This window comes from Cheilinus undulatus, linkage group 5 (genome assembly GCF_018320785.1).
Source record: "Cheilinus undulatus linkage group 5, ASM1832078v1, whole genome shotgun sequence".
NCBI lineage: Eukaryota > Metazoa > Chordata > Actinopteri > Labriformes > Labridae > Cheilinus > Cheilinus undulatus.
The window spans coordinates 5,466,634-5,488,549 of NC_054869.1; the positions used below are offsets into that span (position 1 = coordinate 5,466,634).

Consider the following 21,916-nt stretch of genomic DNA (forward strand, 5'->3'; position numbering starts at 1 on the left):
CTGAGGACCTCCACTTCATATCTGAAGTTGGATGAGCGCCGCCATATCTCATCTTCTGATAGCAGAAGTCACTTGAACTGAACTTGTCTTCTTCATTGTTTTCTCCTGTGTCGCCGCCATATTGATAGAGGCAGGTCCACCACATAAGGGAATACAAGTAGACACAAATTATGTGAGTTTTCAGGCTAGCAAGCACAGCGATTACATAACAGTAATTTTAATGAGTTGATTTATCATCCAAATTAAAGTATCCCTTTGCACAGATATAATATGTGACGGGAGGTTGGTTGGCTGGCTGGATGCCAATGTCGCCACCATGTTGCCAGAGGCAAGTCTGCTACCTCGTTCAATACAGTGGACAAGGACTGTGCAAGTTTTCGGAACGAAAAGCTCAAACTATTAGATTAATATATATAAATATATATACACAAAATAAATATCTGTACATATATGAAACTATTATATATAATTACTGTATTTTAAATTATGGAGTACATCTTCATTTAACTGAGAAAATACAAGAAGGTGGATTCTGCTTTTCAGTTGAGAACCACTGTGCTACCTCACTTATTCCTTTTGGGGTTGCAGGGGGCTGCAGCTTTTCCCAGCCATCATTGGTCAAGAGATGGGTTATGCCCTGGACTGCTTACCAGTCAGTTACAGAGTTGATACTGAGACAAATAACCAGGCATGCTCACACTCACATCTACGGGCAATTTAGTGTCACCAGTTGACTCAATGAGCTTGTCTGATCTGTCGGGGGAAGCTTTAGTACCCGTAGAGAACCCAAACATACACAGGGAGAACAAGACATGATTCTTCGGGCACTGCAGATTAGCGCTTGGCACAAAAAACATCAATTCTAAAGGAGGGTTCTTAGCTCAATTTTACCATCTTAGTTTGAAAGGACAGGGAAATAGAAAAGGTCAGTCACAGCTAAAGAAAGAGAAAACAACCTGTTCAGCAGGAGTTTGAATCTCTGAATGGTGTTCAGACGTTTTCAAAGCCTCTTCAAATCTCTTTGTTTTCTTGACCTACTTTCTGAGGTGGCTGCAGTGACTACAGGAGTGTTCAATGTTGAAAAGTCGTCAACAGAGGGAGCTGCTGCAAAAACTTTCAACACCTGAAACACTCCTGACTGGCTGTGCTTTCAAGCTGTATTATAACATCCCAGTTGATGCTAAGCACGCTTTAAATAATGAACTAATGTCCTGAGAAAGTGTCTGTTTGATGTTTTATTTCAGTCCCAGCAGTGAAAATCTGCATTCATACAAATACATTTACATAATGCAAATGCTGAACAACATTTGAACACATTATTCATGTGAAGAAAACTAAATAAAGAGCCAGCATACAGACACTTCAAATAAAGAGCAGTAGTAACCAGTGATGTGATCCAGCTCAGGACAAGACCACCTGGAGTGATGAACACAAGAAGAACAAACAGTGCATCACAGACTAAACCCTTCTGTGTGTGCAGATTTCTTATGCCAGGCAGATATTTTGAAAATGTTGTTTCTAGTCAGTAGTTCTAAAAATGGCTCCTGAATACAAACATACAGCAGGTAACCATGGACATGCATTCATGTTTTTGATTGTTTTCTGGATGAACTTTGGACTGTTTCTATTCTACTTCATTCCTGAAGCATCGGGTGCATAAATCAGATGTGTGAAGCTTATCTAAGGCCCTGTTTACATTTTGCATTAAGGGTTCAGTTTGGCCGTTTAGATACCAGGTGACTGCACTTTAGAGCATGCCTCCATACTCTCCATTAACAGTACATCTTCCTGTTATAGTCTCTTTTGCAAACAACAGCCCATATGTCATTTCAGGGGCTCTCTTACTGTGTTTTGGTATCCCTACATGCTCCAGGACAAAACAGAGGTTTTAATCATTGGCTCAAAGCTTAAGAGAGAAAAGTTGACCCCCAAACTTCCCCAAATAGGACTTGTGCACCAGGCCATTATCCCTACCTCTAGACTTTGCCAGTCAAATCCTAATAACCCCGATGTATGTTTTCACGAAATTTACCACCACTTCTGGCACTCTCAAACACCCTCCAGATACGATTATGAGGTACAGTCGCAAGTGCATTTGCCAGATCTGAAGCTGCCACCTGTAAATCCCTATTTTCTACCACGGCTGCCTGAATCTGATGCTAAATCATGCTTGTATGTAGTCTGCACCCCTCAAAACCTGGGATCCCTGCTATCTGCACTGTCCCCTCTATTGTTTTTTTCATCTCCAAATAACTAGCTCAGTGGTTCCCAACCATTTTTCCTTGGACCCAAGACCCTAACAAAAAAAATGTTTTTATATTGTAGCCAAAAATCAGCATCCATTTAATTGTTTCAGTGATAAAACCCTAAGGAAGTGGCTCTTAACAGGTTTTTCTTTCCAAAAAACCATGGTATAAATTAAGTGCTTTACTATGATTTTACTTAAAATCTGCAAATCTAATTCTGACAACCTCAGAGCAGACAAAGCCTCTGGCCCTTCCTTGAGATCTCTGGCGTCCCCCCAGAGGATCCCAGACTCCAGGTTGGGAACTACTACCCTTCAACATTCTCTGAAACTGGCTCAGATCATGTGACTCCTTCTCCTTGGGAATCAGACTTCTCACTACTCTACACCAGGCTTAGGAACTTCTTGGCTAATTGTTTCTGTAGAGCATTTGTTCCCAACCTGGGGTCCAGACACCCCTAGGGGGGTACATGTAGTCTTGTCTGTTCTGAAAAAAAATTAGAAGTGCAATTATTTAAAAAAACATATGATAAGAATCACAATGCATGACTACATATTCAGGCAATGGTAAACAACTAAAAAATAAAGAGGATTTTGTTAACTTTTAAGAAAAAAAGAGACATTTTTGAGGTAATACACTCTTAAATATACAATAAAAAAAAAAAAAATTTCGAGTTGAATTTTTGTTTTACTTTTAACATTTTGTACTCAAAAGTGTGAAGTTTTTAAGTTGTAAGTTTCCATTATAAAGGCAAAAATCTTTGACAAAACAAAACTATAACAGTAATTGTATAACCCAAGTTTACTGAAATGTCTCTTCTAAGTCCAGATGATAATCTAAATGTGTTGTTTCTTTGCTAAAACCACAGGGACTCCGTTATTGATCAGTCCTAGTATAAAGGATCATTTGATCAGGCTCTCAACTGCAGGACTGGTGCAACAGCTTCATCCAATATGATTTTCTTCTACACAAGCTGCTATTTACAACTTTAAAACCTCAAAAATCCTGTTTTTTGGGTCACAGACAATTATGTCTAAATTTATTATGTCTAAATCCTAAATTTATGACTTTTTTTAACTCAAAATTTTCGTATTTTTTCTCAAAATCCACAAATCCTCTTTATTGTTTTTTACATTTTAGAGTTGCCCTGATAAGCCATAGTAGTAGTTAGCATAGATCTTTTGGTATGATCAAGTGTCTTATTATGTTGGAATTTTATCAATGAGAACAACTAAATTGATGTTTCATTTTTCTAAGGGAACCCTGGAGGGGCTAAGCCTTTCTTAGATAGCAGACTAGTGTGGAGCCTAAGTGGAAAAGGGTGGGAATCACTGCTGCAGGGCACAAGTATCTTGTGTTGACTTCAAATCTAGTGGCGCTATAAGGGGAGGATCCTCCTCTACTGTACATACAGTAGTATGTAAACACCACTAAGGCTAGGCTCTACCAGCTCAGCCAGGCTTTTCTGGTTTTAGTGATTTGAATCGTGTCCCCGGCGCTGGTCCAAAGTGACAAAACTCAATGTCTTTGGTTTTCCACAGTTGTCCCTTGGTATTCAAATGCCCAAAACTGATATGAACCCCTGATAATGCATCATGTAAACGGGGTAAAGACACCATTGTTTTGCAGCACATCCCACTCACAGTCCTGCTCTGCAAACAGGACGTCACACCCTGACTGCTCTGTGTCGTGGCAGTGCTTTCGTTCTTTCTTTCTTTCTTTTTTTTTTTTGCTATTTTCAACCTGAAGACTAATCTCTCAATCTTCCTGAGAGCTCTCAGTTATATTTCCTGTCACTCCTTAACCTGTGGAAGAAAAGGGCAAGCCCTCTTTGTTGTACGCCAATGAACATCATGCTTTACATCAGCATTGGCCAGCAACTCGAGTACAGAGAGGGGATAAAATCCTCCAGGAAAGATACACAGATACATTCAGGAGTATCATGCTAAGGCAGTTTCCCTTGTCTTCAGCGGGCTTGTTTTTTTTTTTCCTGGTTCAGAGGAGGAGGAAGATTTTTGGACATATAGCAGTCTTTGTACACGTTGTGTCTGAGTCTCCCTCGGCACAGCCAGCAGGTCAAAACAAAAACTCATATTCATCAACACCCTCAACTTACGTCGAGAACTTTCTCCTTAAAAACACCATCTCTGTAGGAGAATTTTCATCACAAACCTCTACCAACACGTCCATTTTCCCCATATTCATACGGTTTTAAGGGGGATCCAAAAAATTCATTTTCATGGCTTTAAAATGAGTCAAACTTGAATTTAAAGACCACTCCATCATCTCTGCTGTGGTCTCTAGGTGTAAAGAAACGTGTTAGCTTGTCTGTGTCTCTGCAGTAAAGAAAAGAAAAAAGGACACAGCATTCAGTTCAGGTCTTTGGAGTCAACACTGTCCTCCGTCTTCTTTAAAACAGAGCGGAGAAAACAAGGTGGGAGTGTTTTGGTCCACAAAACGTTATCAGAGTCCTGTAAGAGGGCCACCAGCCCACTCACGCTCCGGGGGTACCGGCCTGATGACCTCCCATGAGAGGGTCGCCGCCCTCCACGTTGTCCTGGACGGGGGTGGTCTCGTTCTCGGCCGTGATGACAATGGTGTTCTCGTCCACCAGCTCACAGGTGGGGTTGGAGAAGGCGGACAGTGGCAGAGTGATCCTCTGCATCTCACGCTCGTATACCCGCTGCTCATGCTGCTTCTTTAAGTCCCGACCCCTGAATAAAAAAACACAAAATAGAGACTTAAATGCTGTAAAAAATCTAAAGTAAGGCCTCAAATTAAAACCAACAGCCACTTAAATATAGAACCTATCACATTTAACCAGATGTCAGGGGGATGGACACACCCCTACATTTGGACTCAACCAACTGCACAGGGAAATAGAGTCAAACTTGACACATGTCAACACACATGTTGCCAAGGTCAAGCTTTGACGGCATATGTGTTGTGCAGGTGTTTTTACTCCTGGTTATACGCCCAGAGACCACCAGTGGTTTTCAGAACCTTGGGACATCCACAGCATGACCAGGATCTTGTGGCAACCCTAATACCTGCCCAGAAGGTACCCTAAGCTGTGCTTACTTACCACATCCACCCCTCACTCCGCCCTAAAGATTTTCAACAAAGATTTTATTTTCCTATGCCTCTGGTAATTTGCAAGGACATCCAGAGCATGACTGCCAATCCCCCTTCCCAACCAATGGTGCCCTCAGGTGGGCTTTTTTGCCTTACTAAAGCCTCATTTTTTGGCCTAACATGCCTAGAATTCTGCACAGTACTGTAGTTATCTGTTTCAGGCAGTCATTCAGAGTTTGAATAACAACTGCTGACTATTCATCAGGCATCTATGGCATCTATATCAAGAGATCCATGGGTAAATCCAAAACAATGACCCTAAAGAAGCCAAAACACTCTGAAGATATACAAGGATCTGCACAATAAGGGGGTTTGTGTAAGCATTATTAGTATGGTAAGATCTTTACATTGGTTCCAGATTGGTTTCAGTGTAAATTAAGTCTTACATAAAACTGTTTTAATTATTTCTGCAAGCTAAAGTCATGAAAACTGCCAAACACTTTCCAGACTACTTAGCAGAGATAAAATTAAAAGACTTTCAAAGTCGTGCCTCTAGTAGCCTTGTAGCTGATATAATGTACAGTGTTATTTCTGGGGTCCGTCCAAGCCTAATAAAAAAGATAAGGAGCTCCAGATAACAGTGTGTCAGTAGAAAACAGAGAGCCTCTCTGCAGCAAACACTAGTGACAGATGGTGAAAGGGAACACTGGCACGCAGTTTATCTACTCCAAGGCAACACAGAGACGGGCAACAGCACGAGGCCGCTCTCTACTGATCTGGAGCCAGAACACGGAAATACATTTGGAGTCAAAACACCTCCAACCTGCCTGCCTCAGGGCGGCAGATTGTGACGTACAGGAGAGCAGATTGTGCAGCTCTGCTCTGCTGTACATCACCACCTGGTCTTCACATTTACGGCGTTGTTTATTTACATTTTAAATATATCTGGGGTTCTTACAGCTTTGTCTACACATTTTAAACACTTTCTTTTATCACTCTAATGTTTGTGTCATAAGCAGCCAGTGCTAGCAAAAAGCAACCCCTTGTGTTAAAAACTACAGCTCCTTACATGTCCACTAGAGCAGTGGTTCTCAACCTTTTCAGCCGCGACCACCAAAATAAAGGTGCCAGAGACCGGGACCCCCACTGTACTTAAGGGTGGTTGAATACAGCTATGCAAAATCAAGAGAAGTCGTGTGCAGACAAGGCTGCCCATAACGGGATAAAAGGGGGAGGTTTCTGGGACCGAGCCAAACTGGGGGCCCATGAAGGTCAGCAAAATCATGGTCAGCTGTAATTTAAGCTGTGATAACCATACTTTATATTTGACTACTCTCATCAAAGAAACAAATATCTTAATTTATTCATTTGTGTACTAAATAACCTTCTTGAAAGGAAAACTTTTGTTTAAAAACATATTTCAAATGGGTTAAAAATTGCTCAAATTGGTTAATAATGGCAAAAACTGTGGAAAAGGTGGTGAAATTAGATTTTTAATGTACATTAATGGGTTAAAGTGGCAAAAACGGGCACAAAAAGTGGTCAAAGGGGATTAAAAAGCAGCTGAAATGGCTTTAAATTGCAAAAAACTTTGTGGAAAAATGGTGGAATGGGATGAAAAACTGATAGAAACTGACAAAAATGGGTTAACTGTGGTTAAAATTGGCATAAACTGGTGTGAAAATTGGTTAATAGTTGCAATAATGGGTCAACAGAGGAACAAATGGGAGAGAGTGGCAAGAATTGGTTTAGAAGTGGCAAAAACAGGCAGAAAAAAGTGGTTTAAAATTGACAAAAATAGGTTTTAAGTGGCAAAAATGTGCTAAAGTTTGCAAAATTGTTGTTAAAAAGTGACGAAAAGGGGTTAACATTGGGTAAAATTGATGTAAACTGGCAACAGCGTAATCAAAAAAATAAATACGTTGCTATTTTGAGGCATCTGGTGACCATCTCTTAGTGTCTCGCAACCCTCAAGGGGGTCCTGACCCCAAGGTTGAGAACCACTGCAATAGAAGCTGGCTCCACAAACAAACAAACCCCATGGGGTACCGTATTAAAATGTTAACTTTGAAAGATGGAATAAATATGTTTATGGCATGGTACAAGCATTTTTTTTCGGGTTTCGTCATTTTTTATTAGTAAACACTGTAGAGGAATGAATTTTTATTACTGAATAGTTTAATTGAATTAAATCAAGAGCTACTCAATTTGAAAATTTTAGTAATTCAACACTCTGCATTGCGGCATGTTTTGAACCAGTGAACTCTACACTATTTTAATGTACTACAGTATGAAAATATGACAAAAACCTTAAAAATCTCTGCAGATCTTCTGTCATATTTTAGCCAAAACTTGCTGCAATAGAAAAACATGGAGAGCACTCTAAAAACCACACATTAATGTTGTTTTTGCATTGAAAAGTTGCCACAATTTTGAGCCAGTTAGGGTTCAGAGGTTTGCCTACCTATACATATTTGTACCCACATTCAGAGTGGTTATAAACATCCCAAATCTTGAACATTTCTTGAAAAACAAACAAAAATTTCCAGAGACCATTGCTGGCTTTAGCTCTGAATCTATCAGAGATATCAGTCCGATATGTTACATTTATTTTCAGCCTTATGTAACTCTACATTCACTGGGGTGTTCAGATCATGCCAAACTCCTTGGCTCCTCGTGCTCTGCAGGGGTCTGTTAGCGTGGGATAAGTGTCCTCGGCAGGACGCGGCCCCTCTCACTGGTTGGCCCACTGCCTGTTCCCAGGATGGGGGGTACAGTATGAACCTCTGTTGGCTTTACTATTCTCTGGCTTCAGGAGCCATGAGTACAAGAGAGTAAACTCCATTCAGTCTTCTTACACCACGTTTAAAGGTCAACATATTGTGCTAGATCTTATTTGTTTGGCTGTTCATATTACAATTTTATTACTGCCTGAATGCAGACTGACGTGTCAGCAGGTCATGGTTCTGAAAGGTCAAACTGAACTGATGGCTTGATTGTGGTCAAGCTCATAAAATGGACACATGATCTGCTACCTTGACTGGAGTCTTCAGCCTCTTTGAGGAATTTTATCTTTCCTTTGGCACCATGTCCTGACCATGTTCAGCCATTTCTTTCAAAATTCTTTCACGAACAGGGCAGTTACGATGACTCCTCAAGTTTTGCTTGTATGAAAGCATCACCCCAAATACTTAGGAAGTTTAACACCTAACTGTCCCTCCAATGACTGCCTCCATCACTGCTGTCTTCCATGTTTGAGTGCCAGACTCCTGATTTTGTTGCTCGCCAGTGCAGAACTGTGATGTCTATCACTCCAAAATGACAACAAAGTCCCACTCAGCGTGCCATGCCTGATCAGATCACAGTAGAACTCCAAAAGATCAGATATGTGTCCAATTCAAGCGCGCATATGAAAGTAGCCTGAATCTGATGTGAAAAAACCTGATTCAGGCCAACTGTGCTATTTTCACTGTCAGGAAAAAACACAACACCTCCTTGTCTCCACAATCAAAATAATAGCACAAGATGTCCAATTTTTATACAAGGGGAAACAGCAGTTGGACGGGCAGTGGTAAAATCGACAAAGCAACATGATATCCGACGCTCACATGCTCAACAGGTCAGAACAGGATGGGTGGAAGAAAGTCCGAAAGACAGCAAGATAAATTTATATATATTGCAAGTGCAAGAGAAAGAACTACACATTTTTGGACAGACAAGGAGACATGGACTGTAATGGAGACATTTGCAAACTAGTTTGTAGATTGTCCCGTATGTGGCATGATGAGTAGACTGGAAGGAGGGCCAATGGTGACTAAATAAAAGGTAGCATATAGCTGACATACATCTTTCAATAAATCCATTCTCCTCTAGTGTTTGTGTACTGAGACAAGGACAGGAGTCCAGCTGCACTGTCTAATCAAGCTAAATGATTATACTGTATTATAAAGGCCTGTGTATTAAAGGAGCATACGACAGCAGCTCACTGACAGTGAAGGGTTGGCTGGATTGCACTGAAGTGATAATAAGCCTGCCTTTCAAACAAATATCACATTACAGAAGGTGATGTCAGTGTACTGTGAGGACAAGTATAAACCCTCTGATATAATATGCTTCTCCTAATAAATAATCACCTCCTATAAATAGAAAACAAGGGCAGACACTGCTAATCAGATTTAAAGCCCAACACTCATCCTGGAGGATAGTTTCTGCTGCATTGAGTGAAATCCTAGTCGCTCCTTTTCCTTATTTTGGTCATTACATAACTACAGCCAATGTGAGGGCGTCTCTATCCAAACAACCCCTCCTCCTCCTCACTGCTTTCAAGAATATCAAATAAAGATGCTTAAAATAGATGGCCGGCGTTTGCTGCGGTCCTCCCCGTGTTCTGTTATGCCTGTGTTGATGGCTTTAAAGTGGTTTCATTACGTTTAAATGGAGCAACACAGAGCAGCGTCACGCACTGTGAACAACAGCTGATACCCTGAACTAGAGAGACATGTGCACAAACCAGATCAAACCGGCTTTTAACTGTGGGTTTAAAGCTGTAAACACCTCTGCATTTAAGAGTGGAAACACAAAACACCCTTAAATAATCAGAATCAGCTCCATGTTCTCTTATGACACTAACCTCTTATAGAAGTAGCCCAATGTGATGCCCACTCCCAGTATGACGATGAGGGCCATCATGAGGATGCCAATGACATAGCCTGAGAAGAGGATAGAAAAACTTTAACTTTAGCCGACAAAAGAAGCATAAAAAAGCAGTGTCACAATGCTGAAACTGCAGGTCATTATTGCTAATATGATGTTGTCAGAGTCATAATAACACTAAAATACCAAGTGTGCCGAGGTCTTTCTTCTTCTTTGGTCCTGTGCGCACTCTCTGGCTGATCCCCATCACTGGCTGCACTGCAGCGACTTCTCCCTGAGACGTTTTTGACTTGTCGGGCTGGAAGCTCTCTGTGGACGGAGTTGTTCCTGTCGGGGATTCAGCCTCAGCTGGAGCGGCAGAAGCTTCTTCTACAGAAACAATCAGTAAAAGGAGAGTTAATACAAACTGTTGAGCATTTCAAGCTTCTTAAAAGGCTACTTTTAATGTGAAAAAAAAGGAGCAGGCTATGATTTCTAGTTCAAACATTGTTTGACTTTTAATAACCTGTGTTAATTCTTGTCGTGTACGACAACACTGGTCTGGAACTGTTTTAAATCAGTTTGGTTCATAAACGGGTACTAGCTGGTACCAATGCCCACATTTTCAATAGTGTGGCAACAGTGGAATCAGAAAAAGCTAAATAAAACCAAACATTGGTTTCCTGTTGTAAATATACTGTATGGTCATCTTTTGTTAGTGTTTTGACTGAGAGCTACTGCTGATTAACTTTCCATGGAGCCAAAATTTTTGGTCATTTCCAAATTGGATCATGGAAACACTTTCCTGATTCCTCAAGACAGTCTGACACAATCGATGCAAATGTGACGACACCTGATTAGATACCTGCATAGATTTCGCTCTAATGCTATCTTTTCATGTCAGAGCACATTTAAAACCAATTTCAGCTGACCAAAGAGCCGCACAGGCCTAACACACTACGTAAAAACAAATGCAGATAAAATGATGTACAAAAACACAGTAAAAGGAGCAGAAAAGATCAGAATATCATGCTCAACTTGTGTTAAAAACAACACAAAGAGGGGAGTTTTAAACAGATTCAGCAGCTCTGTAACCTTGCAAAGCAGATTCCCATTTCCGTGTTTGTCACTGGCAAATCCATTTTGCAAAGCTCCCGTCTGAACCGTTTGGGCTCAGTTAGAAAGCGACAGGACCAATCAGCATCAAGGGGCAGTACTTTCGAGTGCGGCCGAGTTGTGACATAAGCAAGCAGCAACAAGAGACCGGTGCAATTTTGGCAGAAGAGCTTAGCGTGGATGCTGCTAAAGTGCCAGTTTTATCAGAACTTGACGACATTTTTTCGTTAAAAGAACAAAGAACAGCATTGAGTTGTTTTCTTTTCATAAACGACTAAAGTCGTGTACTGACATGTCTATAGTCGCCATGGTTCGCATTATGCGGTCCTCTATGGAGTTTACACCTCGGTAGTGGCTACGTCACATGTTTTGTTGCTCTGATTAGCCCCTAGAGATGTGAAAAACAAAACGTTCAGCGCGATGTGTGAGACAAATCCATCTGGCATGCCAGGTTAGCAGTTCTGATGTAGACAGGTAAACTGCTTCACAGATTTCAAAAGATGCTTTGTAAGCTTGGATTTTAAGTCTGGATCTAGGAATGTCTAAAAGTATCTGATGTGTAGACTGAAGCTCTCTGACTAAAGCTGCAGCTCAGACAAATAGGAGGCTGTGCAATGTTTAAAAAACAAGTGAAAACTTAAACTGGATCCTGAAGCTAACAGGAAGTCAGTGAAGTGTTGGTGTGATGTGGTTACAAGGTCTCTTCCGGTTGAAAAGGCACACGCCTGAATCAGCTGAAAACAACTTAAGAGAAATTGATCCACAGCATGCAAAGACTTAAAATAATCCAAACGGGATAAAAAAAACATGTTAGTGAGAGTCTTAAACTCATTAGGAGTTCCAGTCTCAGCTGGAAAAAGCTGCTTTTGACCACTGGACCAACTTGTTGGCCAGTTTAACGGCTGACATTTCCACTGGTGAAACTATCACTGCAGCAGCGAGGCTAAAGTCTGCCTCTGCTCTCATGAAGCTGCTAGAACATAAATCACTTCTCGGATCGAGGCGCTGAGAGCTTATTTCTTCATACATGTCAGACGTAAACAGGATCTTCAGGCCAGGTCTGAGTTTAAAGAGACAGCACGCTTCAGCTGCTGATGTAAACATCTGCTCTCTGACTGCTTTTTTTTCCATTCCCACCACACAAGTTGTTTACCAACTCTGCTGGAGTTAAAGGGGGTGAAGCCATAAATTGAAACAGCCAGTCAAAAGCTGTCTCTAAGGGAAGACTCTCCCTGTCGGCCAATGAGCTCCCCTGCAGGGCGGGGTTGACGCCCTTCTTCAAACTGAACTTTCTGCCATGTGACTGCAGGCCTTTGTTTTCGTCTGACTTCTTGGGTCGGAGTCAAGAAGGAAACAAAGAGCTGAGCTCTCTCAGAGGCTTAACTCTGACCAAGTGACCTACAGACTAAAACTCAGACATGAGAACTCTCCTGGAGAGTAAAAGTCCTAGATTCAGCTCTCAAAAATCCCCAAAGTTTGTTTATTCGTGCTAAAAATGAAAACCTTTACACTTCAAGTTTGGCTGCATCCTCCTCAAACCTTCTTTTCTGTTGACTAATTAGAAGATTTTCAACATTGTCCTCATTATTTCTCACCAAGCAGGGCTGAATTAAAAATAACAAGAGCTTCACTGGGAAAGGGAAAATAACAACCAGTATCATCTAGAGAACATTTCTGATGTTCAGCTCTGATTTAGGACATGCATATTTTAAATTTACAGTTTCAACTTTGTCTGCTGTTTCTGTTTTGCATAAAATAATGAATAACAATGTTTTACTTTGAAAATCAGTATTTACTTGTTCATAGGTGGGCGGTTGGTTGCAAGTTTTATCTCATGAAAATGTCTGATTATTTGGAGTGTATTTTGTTTACTATTTTGTTCATCTCTAGATTTATCCTGCTCTGCTTTTAATTCAGCATTTTAATTTTTAGAGTCTTAACACATTTATTGTTTTTAAGCTTGCAAGACTGTCATCACGCAGATCCAGCTTTAAAAACTCTAATCCACAACACCCAAAACAATTCTGACCAACCACCGCCATTTGAGGAGAACAAGGTGATAGCTACAGGCGGGGTTTGAGTTATACTGTGAGTTGTTAGCAATAGCTGCTGCGGTTAACTTGGGTTTAGCTATAGCATAGCATCAGTTATATCAGAACTTGACCACATCTCTTTCCCAAATAAAGAGCAAATAACAGCACTGAAAACTCTTCATGACAGAAAAGATGTTTTCAAACTGTTTGAGCATGAGTTTGTGACGGTTACAGGTGGGGTTGAGTTGTACCTTAAGCTGGTGTATACATTGGCTACCACCACAGTAGCAATTAGCTTGGATGTAGCTTTAGAAAGTTGGCAGTTTAACTGCACTAAGGATGTTCCTAGGTGTCTATTTCTGTATTCGGCTAAATGTTCATTTAAATTTTGTTTAACCAGCTAGCCTAAAGAGGAGAAAATCCTTAGAAACTCTTCACAGGGTCATTGTGTCAGCAGGTGTACGTGTCTGATACAGCGTGGCTAACATTAAAAGCTAACACCGCCAGCCTTCGTTCCTCTTTGTAGATTAAAATCGTGCTTTGATGTGTGGCCTCTTTTCACTTTGGTTGAGAAGTTATATGTGAGTTCAGCCCTTGACAGCCTACATAACACTTTATTTCCATTTATTACTTAAAAAACTGTCATACAGCGCTATTCCTTCACACTAATTGCTCCTCGTGTTTACGTCCCGTGAAGTGCCGTGGAAAAGCTCAGACAGAAAGGCAGCGGCCATTAACTGAAGCTACAGCGGCCTCTAGTGGCAGGAGGTTCATGACTGTTTAAACTAGAAAAGCACTCAGAGAGCACAGACCTCCGCCATTAGCCCTATCTCCCAATAGTAATGAACCCTTTAAAAAATTCCTGGATCCAGACAGTGATCCAAATTAGTCCCAAAATCTAATCAGTTCTTCCTTATGCCATTTCTGACATTTCCTGAAAATTTCATCAAAATCTGTCCATAACTTTTTGAGTTATGCTGCTAACAAACTAACAAACAAACTAACAAACCCTGCGGATCACGTAACCTCCTTGGCAGAGGTAAAAAGCCCTTTACAGACCGGGATTTCAGCCCTGTGTTTATAGAAGATGATAGGTGATAAGTTAGATATACTTCTAAGTCTTGTGGCGACTAACTTGCTAAACAAATTTAACCGTTTAACTGTGTGCATCCCTAAACTGGACCACATTTCTTCATTAAAACAAGAGTAAAGAGCTACGCCAAAAGCTTCTCTTTGCAGAGATGTTTTTGCACATTTCATGATAGGCCTCAGCATGAATTTTAGCCATAACAATCGTCACTTCACCATTCAAACACTACTGTAGCGCTTGCATGAAGAGCCTAGGTTAGCACTGGAGTTGTGCATGTCTGCTTGCTCATTTTGTCACTTTGATTGGCCTGTTACGAATATGTCGGACAGGTCCAATTACCTTCTGTGAATAATTTCAAAAGGTCCTGCCCTTCTCAGACTTTTTGTAAAACAGGTTTCCCAGAAGAATGTGAAATATATCCATGTTATGGATGTATAAAATTGTCTATCAGGCATTCCAGCTAAGATTTTTTTCCTATTACCATATTTTTAAAAGAACCATTTTAGAATTTTGTCGATTTTGATACTTTTAAAATAATTTCTTACATTGTTTTCATTTACACTTTAATGTTTTGTCAGTATTTATTCTTAATTTTATTCTTTTTATCTTCTTTGTGTCTCTTATTAGTTAATCTTTTATTTACTGTGATTTTACTTTAATTTATTCATATCGGTGTGCATCTTACAATTATTTTGTCATTACTTTTCTGCTTACTTGGAAAGTGGAAGTGAATTTGCCTTAAAGGGGATTTTTTTGTTAACAGATTGGTTAATGTACATAAGAGAATGAACCAAAATCAATCACCAGACTCTATGCACACTGTGAAGCAATTTCTTCTAACTGAATAAGTCAAAGAGATGTATTTCATGACATAATGCATTATTCACATGAGTGCTGCACCGCTGCAAGAAATATGCAGGAGTACATGTACGAAATGACTCAACGACTTCCAATGAACCCTGGTCAACGTGGCTTTGTTCATGTCTTTTAGAAGTTCAATGTTAGTTGCTTTTTCAGTGTCAGCAACCCAGTTAAGATTAACAACAAGGCAAAGAGATTTTCCCATGAAACCATTCATTTAGGCTTTTACTAGTACTTCCTTAAGCAACAAGCAAACAAAAAAACCTGAAGTGAATGTTAAAAAACGAAATTATTTTATACTAAAAAGGTCCAAATGACTTTTGACTTATGACAGAGATGCAAAGATGGATCCAGCTGCAGTTCTGCTACCGTAGCTTCATTACGCTGCTCAACACTGCGATTTGAAAAATGTCATACACTATATTTTAGAGATCAAGGCGTTAACAATGAAGTTATTACATCAGGTTAGGATGGATCTAAATACATTCTTATAATACTGAATTTAGAAAAGCAGAATGGTTGTACTAAAATGAGCATAAAATACTTATTTTTGGATGTGTAAACTGAATCCTCCTCAGAATAGAAAAACTGCTTTTGTATAACGTTACAGTGATTGTTCAAAAAAAGCTGAGCTTGACATTTTGACATCTTTAGACAGTTTTATCATGCTCCTATTTACTGTGTATTACTGTGTTATCTACACTGTTTTTATTATAGTATCTTCATTCTTTATTTTAGTCCTTTTTTTTCTTTACATTGTGTGCACTCCGCTAACTGAGGGTGTTTGAAATGTACTTGCAGCATAAACTTTGAATCGACTTGTATGCATGTACTATTTCCTTCTTTCTTTCTGCTTCATTGTTGGTTCACTTATCTATCTAACTTGCGTGATATTTTCTCATGCACGTATATGTCCTTACCTTTGCATAATTCAATAGCACAGAACTGTCTCTGGATGGTCCCGTCTGGACCGGCGATGTAGCACCAGGGCCTCTCAGAGGAGTCGGGGTTTCGGCAGTAATTGTGATCTCCCACGCCTACGGGAGGAAGGAGAGAGAAAAGACAGCCCTAGTTTTAAACGGAGGCCTCATGAAACGCAGGCCTGCCTCTGTCTGTCTGGATAAAGCACAGAGTTCATTAATCATTAACACGGCTTCATCACAGCACAATGAACAGGCCGCCATGAGCATAACAAAAGGAAATGGCAGAGGAGAAACCATTTAACACCATAAACACGCAAATCACAGACACAGGAGCTGAAGTGAGGGCTGTAAATAACAGGCCACTGTTTGTTATTCTGCTTGATCGCAAGATAAGACAAGATCCTGAAGCAAACTGTGCAATTACACAGTTAAGATGTTAGTGAGTAAATTTGATCAAGAGCCCAGCTATTTCTGTGGGCAGGGCTGCCGAGTCCACCCACCTCTCCTGATTTTGCCAACATTTGTTCCATTTTGCTCTCTGTCTTTAGTCAAAAATAGGACTGAAGATTGTCACGTTTCTGTCCTTTTTTTAACCAGTTAATAACATGACAGAGATTTTATCACCTTTATAGTCAGATGGACTTTTAGCAAAAATATCTTGATTTGTACAGTGCTGTGAAAAAATTTGTCCCCTTCCTTACTTTTATTTTTTTTTTGCGTATTTGTCACACATAAATGTTTCAGATCATCAAACAAATTTTAATATTCGACAAAGATAACCTGAGTAAATACAGTTAAATGGTGATTTCATTTATTAAGTGAAAAAGCCGTCCAAACCTACCTGGCCCTACGTTTAAGAGTCATTGTCTCCTAAACCTAATATCTGGTTGTTCCACACTTGGTGGCAACAACTGCAGGCAAGCGTTTGTGAAAACTGGCAATGTGAGAAATTTGACCCACTCTTCTTTGCAGAAATGTTAAAGGGTTTTCCAGCATTAGCAGCCTGTTAAAGGTCATGCCACAGCATCTCAACTGGACTAGAAGTCCAGACTTTGACTTGGCCACTCCAAAACGTTTGTTTTGGTTTTTTTTAAGCCATTCACAGGTAGACTTGCTGGTTTGTTTGGGATCACTATCCTGCTGCATAACACAAGTATGCTTGAGTTTAAGGCCATATACTCATTCTAACCCGAACCATGAACACTGACCTTAGCTGAGTCAGTGAGGCCTGCAGGTCTTTAGATGCTGTTCTGGGTTCTTTTGGGAACTCCTGGATGAGTCGCCCACGTGTCCTTGGAGTCATTTTGGTAGGCTGGCCACTCCTGGGAAGGTTCAGCAATATTCCAAGTCTCCCCATTTGTGGACAGTGGCTCTCACCATGCTTTGCTATAGTCCCAAAGCCTTTGTAACCCTTTCCAGAATGATAGATGTCAATGATTTTGTTACCCATCTGTTCTTGAATTTCTTTAGATGGCGCCATGATGTGTTGGAGACCTTTTAGCCGACTTCACCTTGTCAGACAGGTTCTATTTAAGGGATTTCTGGAGGCCAGTGAAATTGAACTCTGCTTTCCAAAAAATGTGGTTAATCATGATTAATTCATTATTTAACCTGGGAAGAAACTGTTTCTTCAATTAGGGCCAGGAAGGTTTGTATGACTTTATTCCCTCAATAAATAAAATCATTACTAAAAAACAGCATTTTGTGTTGATTCTGGTTATCTTTGGCAAAACTGAAATTGTTTGTTGGTCTGGAGAATTTAAGTGTGACAAATATGCAAAAAATTAAAATCAGGAAAGGGGAAAAAAAAATTTTCAGAGCTATGTAAAGTGTGTCACACTTTAGCTAAAAAAAATTCAGATTTATGTCGTTCATCACACTTTAAATCAGTGGTACTCAACGTGTGGCTCTTGAGCCACATGTGGCTCTTTTATGTCTTAATTTTAAATATTATTCACCCAGAAAACCTTAAAAAAGGGAAACTTTTTTGCTGCTTTTAACAATTTTTTGCCACTTTTCACCCATTTAAGCTACCTTTTATCATGAAATATTACTTTTTTCCTGGTTTTTGCCACTTTTTCCCCATTTTTTTACTTTTTCCAATTTTTGCCCTTTTTCACCTTTTATTTTGCGATTTTTTGCTCATTAAAGGTACTGTCTCATTAGATACCCCTTTTCTCCCCCATTTTTCCCTTGTTTTTGAAAAGTCTTTTTGCCACTTTTTTCAAACCTCTGCCATTTTTTCAATTTTTTTTCCTTTTTCACCATTTTTTTGGCCACTTTTCGCCTAAATGAGCTACCTTTCGCCATTAAATACCACTAGTTTCCTATTTTTTGCCCATTTTTCTAGCCACTTTTATCACATTTTTGCCCTTTTCACCATTTTTGCCCATTTAAGCATCCATTTGCCATTAAATACCACTTGTTTCCTATTGTTTGCCGATTTTTACCACTCTTGACTGCTTTTTGCTAATTTTAGTCACCTTTAACTCTTTTTTTTTATGCCTTGTTTATGCCACTTTTGGATGTTTTTTTGCCACCTGTAACTCAATTTTTGCTACTTTCTGACTCTTTTTCCCTTTTCATCCCTTTTCATCCATTTTTGTTGCTTTTTGACCATTTTTTCAATTTTTAGCTTATTTTTATTGCTACTTCAAGCCATTTTTGTCACCTTTTACCACTTAGATTGTGGCTCTTGCAAAGGTACTTCTCAACAGTTTGGCTCTTTGGTTGAGCAGGGTTGAGTAACACTGATCTTAAGTTATCGAGATATATATTGTGTACTGCCCTTTAGCTTGAAAATGTCAAGACATGCGTGGTGTTTTACCCTTCAGCTGAAATTATGAGGGTATGATTTCTGGTCCATATTGCCCAGCCCTACTGTTTCCCAGCCTTATCCTTTATTTGCTGAAATTATGCTCTCATTGATGCATTTAAAGTAAATGTGATCAGTTTACCTGTCTGTGGATCAGGATAGATGTTGACATCGTAGTCTCTGGTGGAGTTAGCCCAGTTCAGACAGCCCAGACCAGAAGAGGAGCTCTGTTGTTCTCCTCTGTAGTCCACACCACTTGATGTCATGCAGTCTGCAAATTCAACAACATGTGGCACAAGACATAACCCACCAGTGCAGCCAAAAGGAACACACGAGCTATCACTATTTAGCAAATATCTGACATTTAACATGAGCTCAAGCTTTAGAAATGAAGATAAATATCAGAAAGGTGCAGTAGAATTTACCAGTCTGACTCTCATTTGCTGCCCTGCTCTCCACCAGCACCACGCTCAGGAACACAACGTGCAGAGAGAAGAACATCTTACAGAGCTGACGGCCTGAATTCACCGACATGCTGCCTCAGTTAGCCTAATGAAGACAAAAAGAGAGAGAAACGTGTCTAAGATGGACGCAGAGCCTGTGCTGACAGAGTATCAGCCACACTGCTGCTGCCTGCTGGAGTCCCAGCCCTTGTTTTTGTCAGAGGAGCTCAGCTTTCTTCGTAAACAGCCTTCACAGGAGGAGGAGGAGGAGGAGGGGGGGGAGCAGCCCTTTGCAGCACAGCCCTCCTGGTCCTAAACACTCACCAGGTTCGCTCAGTTAACACTCAGAGAGATGGGGGAACAGCCTGGGTTGTGTTTGTTGTAGCAGCAGCTTTGTGAGAACAACACATAAATTCTTTCTGCGTGAAAGTCAACGAGAGCTCACATTCCTGACAGAAAAGAGCTGCTTTATCCCCCCTGAAAAGTTTCCCTCAATAATGTCCAAGAACAATTTACAGGGGAATCACACTGTAAATAGCCTTTCAGTTTCAATTTTACTCAGTAATTATTTTCTGTTTTCCAGCTCCATCGATCTCAGCAGGGGCGTTTCCAGGGGGGTGACCATGAGAGGCATGGGCCCCTTTTTAAATCCTGTAAGACACACCAGACGCAAATCCTAGACTACGATTGGCTACAGAGCTCAGCAGTGTGCTTCTCTAACTAAAAGCCCAGTTCATTTTCTCACCAGCAGATGTGATTGTTAGCCATATTGTCAGAAATATCCAAGGGAGACTTACCACGAAGTACATTACATAGACAAAAGTATTCGGCCACCTGACTTTTACACCAACAGGGAAGGTAATGACTTGAAGAAGAATATGCTGGCTCGAAACGTCACTTGGTTGTTAATAAACGCTGGATATGGGAGCTCCTTGGTGTGCAGACCTTTTCTCCTTGCCTTACATTTCGTTTTGGATCCAGAACCCTATCCACTTATGTGCATATATTTTTCTAAGATGTCACTGCTAAGCTGTGACATGCACAAATGTCAGGATGACAGAAAATAAAACAGAAAAAAACAGACAATTTTAATGGAAAATAATTACATAATGGGGGGGGGGGGGCAATTAGTGGTAAAAATATCCAAAAAGCAGCAAAAAAGTTTATCAAAAGAGGTGGCAAACATGGTCAGAGTAAAGCAGTTAAAATGGGTGAAAAGCTGTAAAATATGGGATACAGATGCAAAAAAAAAAGGTGCGGAAAAACTGTGGGAAAAAATGAGGAAAAGAAGTAGAAAAAATGAGTGAAAAGCAACTAAAATGGGTAAAAAGCAGCAGAAATGTTACATAAATGCCATAAAGGAAGTAGCAAAAATGGCCGTGAAGTGGAAAAAAGTGTCAAAAAATGGGCTAGAGTTGGGGAGTGGTAAAAATGGGTGAAAAGAAACTAAAATATGTAAAGAGCAGCAGAAAAGTGAATTATATGCCAAAAAGAAGTGATGAAAATTGGAGTAAATTGGTTAAACAGTGGAAAAATGGGAAAAAAGGCAGTAATGAATGAAAAGCAGCTTAAATGGGTAAAAAGCAGCAGAAATAGGACATAAATGCCACAAAGCTGGGCGACAAAGGGGTAAGTAGAGGTAAAAAAGAGAAAATTAAAGTAATTCACTTGTGGGCGTGTACAGAAACTTCCCCTCCAGTAAAAAAGTCTGTCTGGTCATCATCTGAGGAGTCTTATCTCACCCCGAGTGTCTCGTCCATGTGATTAAACCCCATCCTTCTCCCCCTCAGACCACGTCTCTGCACCATGAGGGCTTTGTTTGAGCTGCTAGCGTACAGAGGCTGATGAAGAGCAGCTTCCAGCGCTGTTGGAGCTCTGCAGGGAGGCCCTGTGACATTGTTGGCCTGCTGTTAAAGAGGGCAGCCGGCACATGACTCGGTTAGTGTTAGCTTTGTAAATAAATGCTTACCCAGTTTTCAGGCAATGAGCAGCGCAAACACACAGCATCTGTCCAGCACTCTCCATCACACGCCGCTCATTCAAGCGACACAGATAGAGCCTCCCCCAGCATGCACTGGGTCTAAATTTTTGAAAAGACACTTTGGATGTGTGTGTTTCTGTGATAACCTGATTTTCTCTCTGGTTTTATACTGTGCTGTGAAAAAGAATTTTCCCCTTCCCAGACTTTTTTGTTTTGCATGTTTGTCACACTTAAATGTTTCAGATCATCAAACTAATTTTAACATTAGACAAAGATAATCAGAGTAAATACAAAATGCATTTTTAAAATGATGCTTTCATTTATGACAGGAAAAAAGCCATCCAAACCTACCTGGCCCTATGTGAAAAAGTCATTGCCCCCCTTGTTAAGTCATGAATTAACTTTGATTATCCACATTTTTTGGAAAGTTCAATTTCACTAACCACACCCAGGCCTGATTACGGCCAGACCTGCTGAATCCAGAAATCCTTTAATAGTGAATAGAAATAGAACTAAAGAAATTCAAGAACAGATGAGAGACAAAGTCAAAGAAATCTGTCAGTCTGGAAAGGGTTACAAAAACATTTCCAAGGCTTTGGGACTCCAGCAAACCATGGTGAGAGCCATTATCCACAAATGGAGAAAACTTGGAACAGTGCTGAACCTTCCCAGGAGTGGTCGGCCTACCAAAATAACTCTAA

The 21,916-nt window shown here is 40.3% G+C and overlaps 1 protein-coding gene across 1 annotated transcript; it reads right to left on the reverse strand.

The window, feature by feature from the left end:
- Positions 1-1,222: 1,222 nt before the first annotated feature.
- pik3ip1 (phosphoinositide-3-kinase interacting protein 1) lies at positions 1,223-19,467 on the reverse strand. The gene is made up of 6 exons (XM_041787764.1): positions 19,217-19,467; positions 18,934-19,062; positions 15,974-16,090; positions 10,161-10,343; positions 9,952-10,030; positions 1,223-4,960 (listed from the first exon to the last, which is right to left on the reverse strand). Exons 1-6 carry the CDS (start codon positions 19,323-19,325, stop codon positions 4,741-4,743), a joined length of 837 nt encoding a protein of 278 aa, XP_041643698.1. The 5' UTR covers positions 19,326-19,467; the 3' UTR covers positions 1,223-4,740.
- Positions 19,468-21,916: the final 2,449 nt, after the last annotated feature.

Bases quoted from the DNA above. Each gene is read 5' to 3' on its own strand.
- pik3ip1 (XM_041787764.1), bottom strand. From the start codon at position 19,325: ATGTCGGTGAATTCAGGCCGTCAGCTCTGTAAGATGTTCTTCTCTCTG. The intron at 19,063-19,216 runs GTAAATTCTACT...TTGAATTTGCAG, and splicing joins AGCAAATGAGAGTCAGACTG to ACTGCATGACATCAAGTGGT. The intron at 16,091-18,933 runs GTAAACTGATCA...TTCCTCCCGTAG, and splicing joins CTATCCTGATCCACAGACAG to GCGTGGGAGATCACAATTAC.